The 16,483-nt window shown below is 43.8% G+C and overlaps 1 protein-coding gene across 1 annotated transcript; it reads left to right on the top strand.

Moving 5' to 3' along the window:
• Positions 1-1,705: 1,705 nt before the first annotated feature.
• LOC123990425 (vegetative cell wall protein gp1-like) lies at positions 1,706-6,154 on the top strand. The gene is made up of 2 exons (XM_046290971.1): positions 1,706-1,868; positions 5,634-6,154. Exons 1-2 carry the CDS (start codon positions 1,706-1,708, stop codon positions 6,152-6,154), a joined length of 684 nt encoding a protein of 227 aa, XP_046146927.1.
• Positions 6,155-16,483: the final 10,329 nt, after the last annotated feature.

The raw sequence follows: 16,483 nt of genomic DNA, 5'->3' as shown, positions 1-16,483 counted from the left end.
GGACAGGATCTGTCTGCTGGGGAGCATCTCAGGGATACTGGACAGGATCTGTCTGCTGGGGAGCATCTCAGGGATACTGGACAGGATCTGTCTGCTGGGGAGCATCTCAGGGATACTGGACAGGATCTGTCTGCTGGGGAGCATCTGAGGGATACTGGACAGGATCTGTCTGATGGGGAGCATCTCGGGGATACTGGACAGGATCTGTCTGCTGGGGAGAATCTGAGGGATAATGGACAGCCATGCTGTTATGTGACTGTCAGACACAGACAAACTGTTTTGACAGGGACCTAACACACACGTGCACATATACACACACCACCTTCTGCCCAAACGAACCCTTTCATTTCTGGGAGTGAAACATTTGTGACAGGCCACTAAAGCTATAGTCATGATGTCTCCCAGCAGGTAATCAGTCCCACATCCTGCCGTCTTAAGCAGTGGGACAACATCACACACACAATGAATAACTTCAATGAAGACAGAGCAACACTCTAATGAATGCGCAGAAAAACATTTGATATCCAGCCGTATCATGTCTGGCGATGGCCAACAGACCTTGATATCCAGCCGTATCATGTCTGGCATGGGATAACAGACGGATTGATATCCAGCCGATCATGTCTGGGATGGCTGGACAGGATCGTTGATATCCAGCCGGAGCATCTCTGGGATGGCTGGACAGGATCGTTGCTATCCAGCCGTATCATGTCTGGCGATGGCTAACAGACGTTGATATCCAGCCGTCTCATGGATCTGGCGATGGCTAACAGACCTTGATATCCAGCCGATCATGTCTGGCTGATGGCATCTCAGGGATGCTATCCAGCCGATCATGTCTGCGATGGCTATCAGAGGTTGATATCCAGCCGATCATGTCTGGCGATGGCTAACAGACGGATACTATCCAGCCGATCATGTCTGGCTGGGGCTATCTGAGGGATACTGGATCCAGCCGATCATGTCTGATGGCCAACATCTCGTTGATATGGACCAGCCGATCATGTCTGGCGATGGCTAATCAGACGTTGATATCCAGCCATGCTATCATGTCTGGCATGGCACAGACAAACTGTTTTGATATCCAGCCGTATCATGTCTGGCGATGGCCACACAGACGTTCTATCCCAGCCCCTTTCATTTCTGGCGATGGCTTTGTGACAGGCCACGTTGCTATCCAGCCGTCATCATGTCTCCCAGCATGGCCAACAGTCGTTGATATCCAGCCGTATCATGTCTGGGACAATGGCCAACAGACGTTGAATATCCAGAAGACAGAGCAACATGTCTGGCGAATGGCCAAAAACATTTGATATCCAGCCGTATCATGTCTGGCGATGGCCAACAGACCTTGATATCCAGCCGTATCATGTCTGGCGATGGCCAACAGACGTTGATATCCAGCCGTATCATGTCTGGCGATGGCCAACAGACGTTGATATCCAGCCGTATCATGTCTGGCGATGGCCAACAGACGTTGATATCCAGCCGTATCATGTCTGGCGATGGCCAACAGACGTTGATATCCAGCCGTATCATGTCTGGCGATGGCTAACAGACGTTGATATCCAGCCGTATCATGTCTGGCGATGGCCAACAGACGTTGCTATCCAGCCGTATCATGTCTGGCGATGGCTAACAGACGTTGATATCCAGCCGTATCATGTCTGGCGATGGCTAACAGACGTTGATATCCAGCCGTATCATGTCTGGCGATGGCCAACAGACGTTGATATCCAGCCGTATCATGTCTGGCGATGGCCAACAGACGTTGCTATCCAGCCGTATCATGTCTGGCGATGGCCAACAGACGTTGCTATCCAGCCGTATCATGTCTGGCGATGGCCAACAGACGTTGCTATCCAGCCGTATCATGTCTGGCGATGGCTAACAGACGTTGATATCCAGCCGTATCATGTCTGGCGATGGCCAACAGACGTTGATATCCAGCCGTATCATGTCTGGCGATGGCTAACAGACGTTGATATCCAGCCGTATCATGTCTGGCGATGGCTAACAGACGTTGATATCCAGCCGTATCATGTCTGGCGATGGCCAACAGACGTTGATATCCAGCCGTATCATGTCTGGCGATGGCCAACAGACGTTGATATCCAGCCGTATCATGTCTGGCGATGGCCAACAGACGTTGATATCCAGCCGTATCATGTCTGGCGATGGCTAACAGACGTTGCTATCCAGCCGTATCATGTCTGGCGATGGCCAACAGACGTTGATATCCAGCCGTATCATGTCTGGCGATGGCCAACAGACGTTGATATCCAGCCGTATCATGTCTGGCGATGGCTAACAGACGTTGATATCCAGCCGTATCATGTCTGGCGATGGCCAACAGACGTTGATATCCAGCCGTATCATGTCTGGCGATGGCTAACAGACGTTGATATCCAGCCGTATCATGTCTGGCGATGGCTAACAGACGTTGATATCCAGCCGTATCATGTCTGGCGATGGCTAACAGACGTTGATATCCAGCCGTATCATGTCTGGCGATGGCTAACAGACGTTGATATCCAGCCGTATCATGTCTGGCGATGGCTAACAGACGTTGATATCCAGCCGTATCATGTCTGGCGATGGCTAACAGACGTTGCTTTGTTGCATTATACATCAACCATTACCGCACCTGTTATAGTCTTCTTCCAGGGAAAATACAATTTCAAATGAGGGGAATTTGTCACAACACCTGTGAACAACCGGGAGCGGGAGAATCCGTAACCTCCGGAGTGATTTATAACGGTGTTCTCTCATCTCATATTGCTGAGCTTTTTTCCTTCTTCTTCTTATTTTGTTGCTCACACACACACACACACACACACACGCACACACACCCACACACACACACACACACACACACACACACACACACACACACACACACACACACACACACACACACACACACACACACACACACACACACACACACACACATCCCTTCCCCTGGAATGTTTTCATGATGCATTAAGTGTAAAGTTGCATCTCGCAGTGTGTCAGTATAGTAGGAAGGATCCCTCCACCTGGGCTGTAGATGAGGAGAGTTAAACTAATCCGGTTAGGTGGAGGTAGGCGCGACAAGAGGAAGAGGGTTGCAGCGGTATACCCGCGGGCTCCCCCTGGCCCGCCATGGCTTTAGGCAGCAGTAAGGAGATGAGGAGGCCGTAACGCAGCCCCCCCCTCGTTACAGAAATTAGTTGGATCAGGAAGCAAACACAACTGGCTTTTATTTGATCCCTGGCCTCAGCTGGGCTCAACGGCCCTGGAGAACGGGGGGAATTCCTCCTCTAATTACTTCATGGGTCACTGCTCCTGCGGGCTGGTGTCAAAATCCAACACTTAGTATCTGATGGAAGAGTGGGAGAAAGTGGGAGAGGGAGTGGGGGAGAGATAGAGGGAGAGAAAAGGGAGTGGGTAGTGACGGGGAGAGAGGGAGAGAGAGTGATGGGGATGAGATGGCGACACGTAGTCAGTTTGATGTGGAATACCCGTGACCTTGGATGAACTTTCTGTACAACGTAGCAGACTAGCAACGTAGCAGACTAGCACTGTAGCAGACTAGCACGTAGCAGACTAGCAACGTAGCAGACTAGCACGTAGCAGACTAGCAACGTAGCAGACTAGCAACGTAGCAGACTAGCAACGTAGCAGACTAGCACGTAGCAGACTAGCAACGTAGCAGACTAGCAACGTAGCAGACTAGCAACGTAGCAGACTAGCACGTAGCAGACTAGCAACATAGCAGACTAGCACGGGGCACCAAATGTGTAATGTTCATGGCTCCCATCGGAAAAGCCCAGGCAGGCTGACAGGACAAGGTCAGAAGCCATATCACTCTTCATTTCAATCAGGGACAGGGTTTATCTGTTGATACTGATCAAAGTGACGGTTTACGGTATTATTCTAGTTTTATATGTAAAAGTCTATGGTTTACTATTGAAGGTTCTTGGATTATTTTCTAGGATTATTTTATAGGATTATTCAGATAACATATTTATTTAATCCAAAATGGCAGATTAATTCATATCATATTAAGATATGAGTCCAAATGAAGCTGATCTTAGCCACTGATGGCTGGACATTCATCACATCCATATAGCCCTCTGCAGGATCATAAGGCTTCATGTGCCTAGTCGGCGGGAGATGGAGGGGGGTAAGAGAGGGGGGTAAGAGAGGGGGTAGGAGGCACCAAACCCCCTAATGGATTGTGAAGCTAGGCTTGGACACACTTCATATCTCCATATCCTCTCACTCAGCAGGTAGAAAACACGACGGACCTAGGGAGCAGTGTGTATCTCTGAAACTCTGTTGCTAAGCGATATTATTTTGATAACAATGGCCTGATGTATGTATTCTATGAACACAACATGGTATACTGCAGGGGTTCCCATCTCATGTCCACCAGTACCCCCAACTATATACACATTTATATTGTATTCCCAGACAAACACACCTGATTCAACTTGTCAATTAATCATCAGGTCCTCAATGAGTTGAATCAGTCGGTTTTTGTCCGGTGAAACAACAGAAATGTGTGCTGTTGCTCAACTGGAGTTGGGAACCACTGCTCTACTGCACAATCTGGTCTCAGAGCATTTGCCTATTGTTCTGTACGTACATCTTGAGACATTACTTTTCGTATTGGTATGTATTAATTTGTGGATGTCCGTCATTAATTTCATGTGATATGTTACGAATTACAATTCGTATTATATGTTAGGATTTTTGCAAAACGTGCGACTTACGATATGCTACGATATGCGATTTTTCAAAACGTATGATATTTTATGTATTCTATCTAGGTGGCTAGGTGGCTAACGTTAGCTAGCTGGCTAACATGAGCTAGGCTAGGGGTTAGGCGTTAAGGTTAAGGTTAGTGCTTGGGTTAGCTAACATGCTAAGTAGTGAGATAGTAGCTAAAATGTAGTAAGTAAAAGTTGCTAATTAGCTCAAATACAAAGTTGTCCGTGGTAAGATTTGAACTCACAACTGTTGGGATGCTAGACATTCACGTTATACACCCAACCAACCAGCCCCAATTTTGTTTTTGCCTGAAGTAACCATTTGTCTTATGCAACCATAACAAATGTAACATATCATACTTATTTAATTTTGATAATTAATTGCTATTCAGTTTTGTTGCAGTACAGCCTGGTCTCATAGACTAGACGCAACATAGTAAACTAAATCCGGGACACTTAAAAGTAGTTAGAGAGTATTTCTAAGACTGAACGGCTGACATATGAACCGCCACGCTATCCATCACACTGATACACTCCAAGGAACAACACACGTGAATATCAAATCAATAAAGTACACCGCCACACCGGTCCCAAAACCTAACTAAAAGAGAAGGCGGTTGTCTGACTTTTGAGAGAGAGAGGAGGCTGCTGTCTGCTATAGCACACCACAAAGCATTAATGGAATGATTCTCTTTCTCACTGGACCCTGTTAATGGGCCTGTGGGCTTTTTGCCCAACTCCGATGCTATAATGCAGAAACCACAGTCTGTTGTTGGTTGTTTGTTTGGTGTGTGTGTGGTGGTAGCAGGGTCCTTAATATCCAGCCAGATTGAGGGTGATTTGTTCTAAATTAATATTTCACTTCCCCCTCAGTGAAGCCAGTATGCCCCCAGTCCCTATTGAATCCTGATTTGTGGTCTGGCCCTGTCAAACCCAGCCCCTCTCAGGCCAGCCCTGGCCCTGTCAAACCCAGCCCCCCTCAGGCTAGCCCTGGCCCTGTCAAACCCAGCCCCCCTCAGGCCAGCCCTGGCCCTGTCAAACCCAGCCCCCCTCAGGCTAGCCCTGGCCCTGTCAAACCCAGCCCCCTCAGGCCAGCCCTGGCTCAGTTAAACCCAGCCCCCCTCAGGCCAGCCCTGGCCCTGTCAAACCCAGCCCCCTCAGGCCAGCCCTGGCCCTGTCAAACCCAGCCCCCTCAGGCCAGCCCTGGCTCAGTTAAACCCAGCCCCCCTCAGGCTAGCCCTGGCTCAGTTAAACCCAGCCCCCCTCAGGCCAGCCCTGGCTCAGTTAAACCCAGCCTCCCCCAGGCCAGCCCTGGCTCAGTTAAACCCAGCCCCCTCAGGCCAGCCCTGGCTCAGTTAAAACCAGCCCCCTCAGGCCAGCCCTGGCTCAGTTAAACCCAGCGCCCCCTCAGGCCAGCCCTGGCTCAGTTAAACCCAGCCCCCCCTCAGGCCAGTCCTGGCTCAGTTAAACCCAGCACCTCTCAGTCAAGTCCTGGCTTTGTCAAAGCCAGCACCCCTCAGCCTAGCCCTGGCTCTGTCAATGACTGTGAGACATACACGCAGAGCGCAGAGACGTAGACCTCCTCAAATTCTTCACACACACACACACACACACACACACACACACACACACACACACACACACACACACACACACACACACACACACACACACACACACACACACACACACACACACACACACACACACACACACACACACACACACAGAGAGAGAGAGATGCAAAAACATGAACAGGCGCCCTTGCACACGTTATTACACACGTGTATATACACATTCTGCACTGTAACGTTTGGCCTCTTCCTCTGATGAGGAGTAAGAGAGGTCGGACCAATTTGCAGCGTGGTAAGTGCAAGTCCATTTTAATAAGACAAACTGAACACTACAAAAATACAAAATAACAAAGTGAAACAAACAAAACAGTCCCGTGTGGTAACATACACTGACACGGAAAATAATCACCCACAACTCAAAAGTGAAACCAGGCTACCTAAATATGGTTCTCAATCAGGGACAACGATAAACAGCTGCCTCTGATTGAGAACCATACCAGGCCAAACACAGAAATCCCAAATCTTAGAAAAAAAAGAACATAGACTGCCCACCCCAACTCACGCCCTGACCATACTAAAACAAAGACAAAACAAAGGAACTAAGGTCAGAACGTGACAGCACTGTACACAGAAACCTGAAAAATTATCGGAAAGCACCACATCCATATTATTGTGAGTGTGAGCTATGCATGTACAGCAACAGCCTGGCATGTGCCGAGGTCTTTTTGAAGCCTGGCAGAAGTTAAAGGTAGAAACAGATGGAGATCCTCTAGCTAATGGCTTCTAAGGTCTCCAGGGGCCACTGGGGGTTTTCATTGCAATGGTCCCTAAACATTCATCATCTTTTCCTCTCCTACACTCTACCTTTATATCCGTATGGTGGAGCGTTTGAGGCTAGGAACCCTAAACTGGCAAAACAGAGAGAGTGGGAGGAAACAAACTGAGGACGAACTAGTGAGTTGGCAGATAAAACACAGTGCCAACATCGTTCCTTTGTTTTGGGGTATTCTACTTTCAAATATCAGGGGCCTCTTTCAAGACAGCCTTTGTCTGTATAGTTGAACTCATTCTTCGGTTTGCCGTTCAGCTGTGGTCTGTGGGACTAGGTTAAGAGAACCCACTGACATATCAGGATTAACAGACATTAAGGGGTTAAATGGAAACGCCATCTTTGTGGTTAAAATGAATGGCTAATAGCCAAAGCACTTCTTTATGTGCACTGATTCATGCACTTGTTGAGTGAAAGACTATTTGCATTGGAGTTGGAAAGTTGTAGTTGTATATATGTGATTAAAATGTTTGTGTTCCACAAATAGGAGTCACTAAAGATTCACTCCCTACCTAGAAGCATCCAGTCTGTTCACAGGGGGTAAAATGTGAAACTGCAGTGCTGGGGAGTTGCATTGTGGGAAGCTGTGACTGGAACAGGTTGGATCCTGGGAAATGTGCGGAGTCAGTCTCCTCCTGTTCCCCTCTTTGTCTCACCCAGTCCCCCAGTCTCCCAGCCCACCCTCCCCACTCCCCTCCTTTCACCCCCCCCCTCTCACCCCCAAGCCTCGGGCAGATTATCCAGCCTGATCTTGACACTCCGCTATATTAATCCCCTCATACCCCCCCCCACTGAGGCCTAGGTGAGCTGCGTTACAATATACATTACTACATAATCTTATTTTTGGGGGGGCGTCTGAAAACAACCTGAAACGGATTTTTTTGGATGGCTCAGCAGCTGAAACCAGACACCTGACAACAGTAAATCATTACAGGCTTGGTCCACATGTGAAGTTGGGAGCCACAAAGATGGATTGCCAAGGAAGGGAAATTACAGCCAGGTTGAGGTTATGGGGAACGTATGGAGGAGAGGAGGAAACCAATATAGATTCTATTGGCTGGTGTATTATGGGACAGGGATTCCAGCACAAGCAATGGATTTAATATGGATTCTTTCTCTGTCGGTCAGATCACTACATTTTTTATTTTGCATAAAGATACTATTTTCAAGTTCAAGTTTGTTTAGTCGTCATTTGGGATCTATTCAATCAAACTGGCTAACCAGTTTCACGGTCGGATGTCCAAAAAATAATACGATTTGGCTGCAAAAAAATATGCATTTGTGTGGATTTATTCAGTCAACTATACAACTTTACTACAAATGACTTCAGGTACTTCAGGTTCTGTCCTATATTCAGTAAATAACATGCTAAGGCTAATGTGAACGGGTGAGTACAGCGTACACCTGGCTACATCCCTTTATCTCCTGACACGATTCTGCCAGCGTCATCTAACCGTCCCCCAGTTCCCACAATCCATCTGGGCTGTCTGTCATCCCCCACACACTCAACTTATTACATTTGTATTTGCATTGTAGTCTCTTTTTTTTTTAAACTGACAATCTTGCACACACACGCTCATACACACAAAACATACACACATGCATATTGATGACATATTCACAGACTCTGCTATTACTCTGTTTATTATCTATCCTAATTGCCTAGTCACTTTTACCCCTACCTACATGTACATTACCAGTCAAAAGTTTGAACTCTTTCAAGGCTTTTTCTTTATTTTTACTATTTTCAACATTGTGGAATTATAGTGAAGACATCAACATTCTGAAATAACACATATGGAATCATGTAGTAACCAAGTATGTTTTCTATTTTATATTTTTGAAAGTAGCCACCCTTTGCCTTGATGACAGCCTTGCACACTCTTGGGAGAAGACAGCTCAGTCCGGCCTCCATCGTTATGGTTGCAATCCTTTTCATCATCGTCGTATCGTATTGAGCCGCTGCCGTTATGGCACATGACACACAGCCTTTGTCCTTCGTCTCGTTGAATCTCATTGCCCATCTTTCCCAACCTCTCTCTCGCTCTTTTAATCTTTCTCTATTTTTCTCTCTCTTTCTTTCTTTCTTTCTTTCTCTCTCTTTTTTGCTCTCTCTCTCTCTCTCCCTCTCTCTCTTGTTCTCTCTCTTTTTCTCTCTCTCTTTTCTCTCTCTTTTCTCTCTTTTTCTCTCCTCTCTCTCTCTCTCTCTCTCTCTCTCTGCATGCTGGGAGTGTTAGGTAGCCTTTTCCCACCGTTGTGGTGTGGGGTGATTATTTTCTGTTCTGTGTTTTGCTTCACCGTTCAGGACTGTGCGTTTTGTCGCTTATTTGTTTTTGTTCAGTGTTCAGTATTCGTATTAAATACAATATGGACACTTACCACGCTGCACATTGGTCCTCCTCTTCTTCCACCCACGACGAGCGTTACAGCTTTTTTTTTTCAATTTTGTTTTCCACAGGCTTATGGGTGACTGTGGTATCTACAACAGAGATTGTCAAGGGAAGGGTTTTATTGGTCAAGGTGGATGTTATGTTTTTTTAAATGTGTTTTCTTGACTGTTTATGCTCCTGATGAGGGTACAGATCATATTGCTGTATTTGTAGTAGAACAGGTTTGTAAGAACAGGTTTGTGAACTCAGCCTCAGGACCAGCTGGATGAGGGGACTCTTATCTTTGCTCAGCTCTTGGCATTGCAGGGCTTGGCAATGATATGAGAGGGGGTTACTATATTTTAGATGTTTCCAAAACTTAACTTAACTTTGAGTTTTTATTATTAGTGGATATTGGCCTAATTTTGCAATGGATGCATTGTTTATAGTTTTCCTCTGGACATGTAGGAGAATCTTACAGAACTCTGCATGCAGGGTTTCAATGTGGTGTTTGTCCTATTTGGTGAAATCTTGTTTTGCAAGTGGACCCCACACCTCGCTGCCATACAAGTGCAATTGGTTCAATGACACATTCAATTAGTTTTAGCCAAATTTGAATAGCTATTTCAATTTGAATTCGTTTTTTAATGGCGTAGAATGCCCTGCGTGCTTTCTCTCTCAGTTCATTCACTGCCTCATTAAGGTGTCCAGTTTAGCTTATTTTTAAACCTACATAATTGTAGTATGTGCAGTACTCTATATATTTTGTACCAATTGAGAACTTTGGTCTAATTCCCTGAGATCTGGATCTTCTTTGGAAAATCATTATTTGAGGCATTTTGAGGTCCAGGTCTGGCAGTACTCCTCTAGCAGGTCCAGGCTCTGCTACAGTGCCTTGCGAAAGTATTCGGCCCCCTTGAACTTTGCGACCTTTTGCCACATTTCAGGCTTCAAACATAAAGATATAAAACTGTATTTTTTGTGAAGAATCAACAACAAGTGGGACACAATCATGAAGTGAAACGACATTTATTGGATATTTCAAACTTTTTTAACAAATCAAAAACTGAAAAATTGGGCGTGCAAAATTATTCAGCCCCTTTACTTTCAAGGGGGCCGAATACTTTCGCAAGGCACTGTATATGCCATGTGCTGTAGATGACAGGAGGCATAGGTCAAGAGTAGGCATTTAACCTCTGAATTGTGAAGACTAACACCAGGGGCTGAGGATTTTTCTAGAATAGTGGCCAATTCGTTGATGTAAATATTACTACTCTCTCTCTCTTTCTCCTTCTCTCTCTATTTTCTCTCTCTCTCTCTATATATATATGTATATACAGTGGGGCAAAAAGTATTTAGTCAGCCACCAATTGTGCAAGTTCTCCCACTTAAAAAGATGAGAGGCCTGTACTTTTCATCATAGGTACATTTAAACTATGACAGACAAAATGAGAAAAAAAATCCAGAAAATCACATTGTAGGATTTTTAATGAATTTATTACCAAATATGGTGGAAAATAAGTATTTATTGCAACCCACACACACACACACACACACACACACACACACACACACACACACACACACACACACACACACACACACACACACACACACACACACACACACACACACACACACACACACACACACACACACACACACACACACACACACACACACACACACACACACACACACACACACACACACACACACACACAGTTACGTCCGTCGTTAGAATGAGACCAGCGCAGCGTGGTAGGCGTAAAAACAACCAAATAAGAAAATGAACGTAAAGCTATATGCAGTGCAGAAAGCAACTACACACAAAAAAGATCCCACAACTTAAGGTGGGAAAAAGAGCTGCCTAAGTATGATCCACAATCAGAGACAACGATAGACAGCTGCCTCTGATTGGGAACCATACCCGGCCAACAAAGAAATAGACAAACTAGAATGCCCATCCGAATCACACCCTGACCTAACCAAATAGAGAAATAAAAAGGCTCTCTATGGTCAGGGCATGACACACACACCCTACATATGCTCATACACACAAAACACACACACATGCATATTGATGACATATTCACAGACTCTGCTATTACTTTATTATCTATCCTAATTGCCTAGTCACTTGTACCCCTACCTACATGTACTTTACCAGTCAAAAGTTTGGACACACCTACTCATTCAAGGGTTTTTCTTTATTTTTACTATTTTCAACATTGTGGAATTATAGTGAAGACATCAAAATTCTGAAATAACACATATGGAATCATGTAATAACCAAGTATGTTTTATATTTTATATTTTTGAAAATAGCCACCCTTTGCCTTGATGACAGCCTTGCACACTCTTGGGAGAAGACAGCTCAGTCCGGCCTCCATCGTTATGGTTGCAATCCTTTTCATCATCATCGTATCGTATTGAGCCGCTGCCGTTATGACACATGACACACAGTCTTTGTCCTTTGTCTCGTTCTATCTCATTGCCCATCCTTCCCAACCTCTCTCTCTCTCTCTCTCTCTCTCTCTCTCTCTCTCTCTCTCTCTCTCTCTCTCTCTCTTTCTCTTTCTCTTTCTCTTTCTCTTTCTCTTTCTCTTTCTCTTTCTCTTTCTCTTTCTCTGTCTCTTTTTCCTCTCTCTCTCTCTCTTTTTCCTCCTCTCTCTCTCTCTCTCTTTCCTCCTCTCTCTCTCTCTCTCTCTCTCTCTCTCTCTCTCTCTCTCTCTCTCTCTCTCTCTCTCTCTCTCTCTCTCTCTCTCTCTCTTTTCTCTCTCTATCGCTCTGTTTTCTCTCTTTCTCTGTCTTTTTATCTCTCTCTCTTTATCTACCTCTCTCTCCTTTTCTCTCTCTCTCTCTCTCTCTCTCTCTCTCTCTCTCTCTCTCTCTCTCTCTCTCTCTCTCTCTCTCTCTCTCTCTCTCTCTCTCTCTCTTTCTCTGTCTCTTTCTCTTTCTCTGTCTCTGTCTCTCTCTCTCTCTCTCTCTCTCTCTCTCTCTCTCTCTCTCTCTCTCTCTCTCTCTCTCTCTCTCTCTCTCTCTCTCTCTCTATTTGTCACTTTCTTTCTTTCAATGAAATTCATTGTGTCAGTATTGCCAAAGCAACAATGTATACAGTATAATATACAGTACATTGTAATACAATAATAAAGAATAACACATTTTAATATAAGCTGGTAGTAAATAATAATAATAACAAATAAAGTAAAAAAGTAACAATAATGACATGCTAACTGTCAGTAGTAGAAATATATTAAATATAAAAAGCTAAACATGGGAAATTAAACTATAACTAATTTATATCTAACTAACTGTCATCCTCACCATTATATCAGTACTACAACTACCATCATCATTACTACTACTACACCCATCATCACTAAACTACTATCATTACCATCACCCCTACTACCAATATCACTGCTGTTTGGGTTAATAATCACAGCAACAACAATAATAGCAATAATAGTAATAACAATAATACTAATAATAACTACGTTTTGCAGATATTTTTATTCAGGGCCCTTCAGGCTGTGGCAGGCAAGTAGATATTTGGCTGCTAGAGGAGCCATTGCTCCTTTGCCCATGAGTACTTTTAGTTTTTCCTCTGGGTTTAATAAGTTAAAACTTGGAATAAATATAGTCATTTCTGTGAATTATGAATCTCTTGGTGAGGAATATGCATCATAGTAAAGGAGAAAGTGCATCTCTGTTTCTACCTGGTAAGGATCTGTCTCTCTCTCTCTCTGTCAGTCTGTAGTTGTTAAGGATCTGTCTCTGTCTCTCTCTGTCAGTCTGTAGTTGGTAAGGATCTGCCTCTGTCTCTCTCTGTCAGTCTGTAGTTGGTAAGGATCTGTCTCTGTCTCTCTCTGTCAGTCTGTAGTTGGTAAGGATCTGCCTCTGTCTCTCTCTGTCAGTCTGTAGTTGGTAAGGATCTGTCTCTGCTTCGTATCTCTGACAGAGTAGAGATAATCAGCCAATTCATGTTCTCTATTTAGGGCCAGATAGCAATTTAGTCGGCTTTGGGATTTTGTTTAGTTTTTCCAATGTTGTAAATGTGAGTCCTTTGATTGGTTCATGATTTAGTTTGTTTTAATTATTTATTTTGAAACAGTGCTGGTGTCATCTTGGTTGGTTAGGTCCAACACCAGCTGACTGAGAGGGCCCGTTTCTGGGCTCATCTCTTGGGTTTGAAGTGCTTTAAATTGCAGACTTGAATTTGGACTTGAATTTAGATGTAGCCAGAAAACTTTATTTTCTGTATTTTCATTACCACTGGGAAGCATCCCAATTCTGCCCTACATGCATTAGTTGGTGTATTTCTTTGTACTTGTAGAATTTTACAACATAATTCTGCATGTAGGGCTTCAATAGGATGTTTGAGCGGCCCCCAACCTTCACTTCCGTAAATAGCTATTGGTAGGATTACACTATCAACAATGTTGGTCTAAATTCTAATTGGGATGTTGTTTTTAAATAATTTCATTTTCATTGCATACATTGCTCTGCGGGCTTTTTCTTTGAGTGCATTCACTGCCATATTCAAGTTTACAATGCAGATATGGTCAGACCAAGGTGTGAGTCATTTTTTGTGTTTGCGTGGTATTGTTCAGGGTGAATTTATATCTGTGTTTCTGACATATGGGTTATTTCTGGAAAATCATCATTTTTGTTTATTTTAAATGTACTGCCAGGGCCAAATTATGGAAATATAGACCTTCTTCGGTTGGTGATAGAAGAACTAAATAATCAGCATATAGCAGGTATTTTACCTCTGTGTCAAATAATGTGAGTCCTGGGACTGGGTGGTCCAACATGTCTGCTAACTCATTGATATAAATGTTGAAAAGATTTGGACTCAAACTGCAGCCTTTTCTCACACCTCAACGTTGTGAAAATAGTTATGTTCTTGGTTTTTGATTTTTATTGCACACTTGTTTTCTGTGTATATACATTTTATTACGTCATACACCTTACTACAAAGCCCACTTTGGAGAGTTCTGTAGAATTGCCCATCATGCCTAATAGAATCAAATCATTTTTTAAAGTCAATAAAACAAGCAAAGATTTTGCCCTCTCTTTTTGGGGTGGACGTGTTTATTAATTAGTGTGTACAAAAGGTGTATATATGGTCAGTATCGCAATGGTTGGGGAGAAATCCAATTTCACATTTACTTATTGCATTTTTTTTATTAAGAAAAGTTTGAGTTCTTGAAGTCAAAATGCTACAGAAAACCTTTCCCAAGTTGTTGTTAACGCAAATTCCCCTGTAAGTTTTGGGGTCACTTTTGTGGGTAGGGGAGATGAGCTACTGGTTCCACACATCAGGGAAGTAGCCAGAAGTTAAAACCATGTTGAACAATTTAACCACAGCATTTTGCAACACAGGTGTGCTGTTTTTCAGCATTTCATTTCTGATGTTATCTAGACAACTAGCCTTCTTTGGTTTTAGAGATTTGAGCTTTCATTTAGTTCTTGTTGCTAATCTAATGGATTTTGTGTCCTACCGAAGGTAGCTCCCCTTCCTGTTCGGGTGGCGCTCAGCGGTCGTCGTCATCGGCCTACTAGTTGCCACTGATCCCTTTTCCCCCTTTCTGTTTATTGGTTTCACCTGTGTTCATTTTAGGCTGATTGGTCGGGCTTTTTTATCCAGCAGGCCCGCCTGCTGTTTGTGCGGGATCGTTCGGTGTACGTGTGTACACGTTTGTGTGTCTCGGTTTGCCCATGTTCTTGGGTTTTGCTGGACTGTTTAAGTCCCCCGTGTTTGGGGCATTTGTTTTTGGTGCCCTGTGTTCTGTGCAGTTGGTGTATGTTCACCAGTTTTGTGCATTAAACACTATAGCACTACCTTGAACTCTCTGCTTCCTGCGCCTGACTTCCCCCACTCCACCCCGGGATTTAGATTTTGGTCATTTTAATGATTGATTCAAGGATGTTCAAATTTTCTTTAATTTCTAATTGGTTATGTTGTAAGTATTTTTTGTGGGATGTTTGTGTATAGATTATCAAAATAAGTTTGTCTTGTTCATGTGGCTTTGTCTTGCTAAATTTCTTGCGTTTTAGTGTATGTTAATACTGTTTCAGAGTTTCAGAGCTCCGGGTTGTTTTGCTGCTTATGTTTTTCATTTGACATTTGTCTTAGGTGTTTTCTAATTGTTTTACATTTGTTATCAAACCATTTTTTTGGTTTCTGAATTTGCATCTGTTTGGTTTTCTCAAAGCCGAATTGACAACTCACTCACTCACTCACTCGCTCACTCGCTCACTCGCTCACTCGCTCACTCGCTCACTCGCTCACTCGCTCACTCACTCACTCACTCACTCACTCACTCACTCACTCACTCACTCACTCACTCACTCACTCACTCACTCACTCACTCACTGTGTCTCTCGACATTGACTGAAGGATGGCAGTAATGATAGTGTATTTCACAACCTACACTATGGCAAGATGAAGACTAAGAATGGGAACAGCGTACGGAGCTCAATAACTTTCTTTAAAAAAAACAACTTTGAGAATGGGGTCATGACACATGACCCTTTGAGAATGGGGTCATGACACATGGCCCTTTGAGAATGGGGTCATGGCCAGGGTCTGCCATTATCAACGGCAACCCTGGAGCAATTAGGGTTAAGTGCCTTGCTCAAGGGCACATCTATATATTTTTCAAAAATTCCTAAAATATGATTAATAAAAAAAATATATATAAATATATATATATATATATATATATATATATATATATAAATAAACATGTTTTACTCCATATACAAACTTATAGATGAACAACTTAAAGACACACACAAACAATGACTACTTCTCATCTGCCCAGACCAGCATTCCCACCCCCCATCTAGTGCCTGCATTATTGCTTGCCACTTGGCCTTAAATTGGATCAATTTGTTATTTTTCAGTCGCCCACGTTATTTCAACATTTCAATAATAAA

This window comes from Oncorhynchus gorbuscha, linkage group LG12, assembly GCF_021184085.1.
Source record: "Oncorhynchus gorbuscha isolate QuinsamMale2020 ecotype Even-year linkage group LG12, OgorEven_v1.0, whole genome shotgun sequence".
In the NCBI taxonomy this organism is placed as follows: domain Eukaryota; kingdom Metazoa; phylum Chordata; class Actinopteri; order Salmoniformes; family Salmonidae; genus Oncorhynchus; species Oncorhynchus gorbuscha.
The sequence above is the reverse complement of the archived record's forward strand: the minus strand, read 5'-3'. Positions and strand labels throughout refer to the sequence as shown.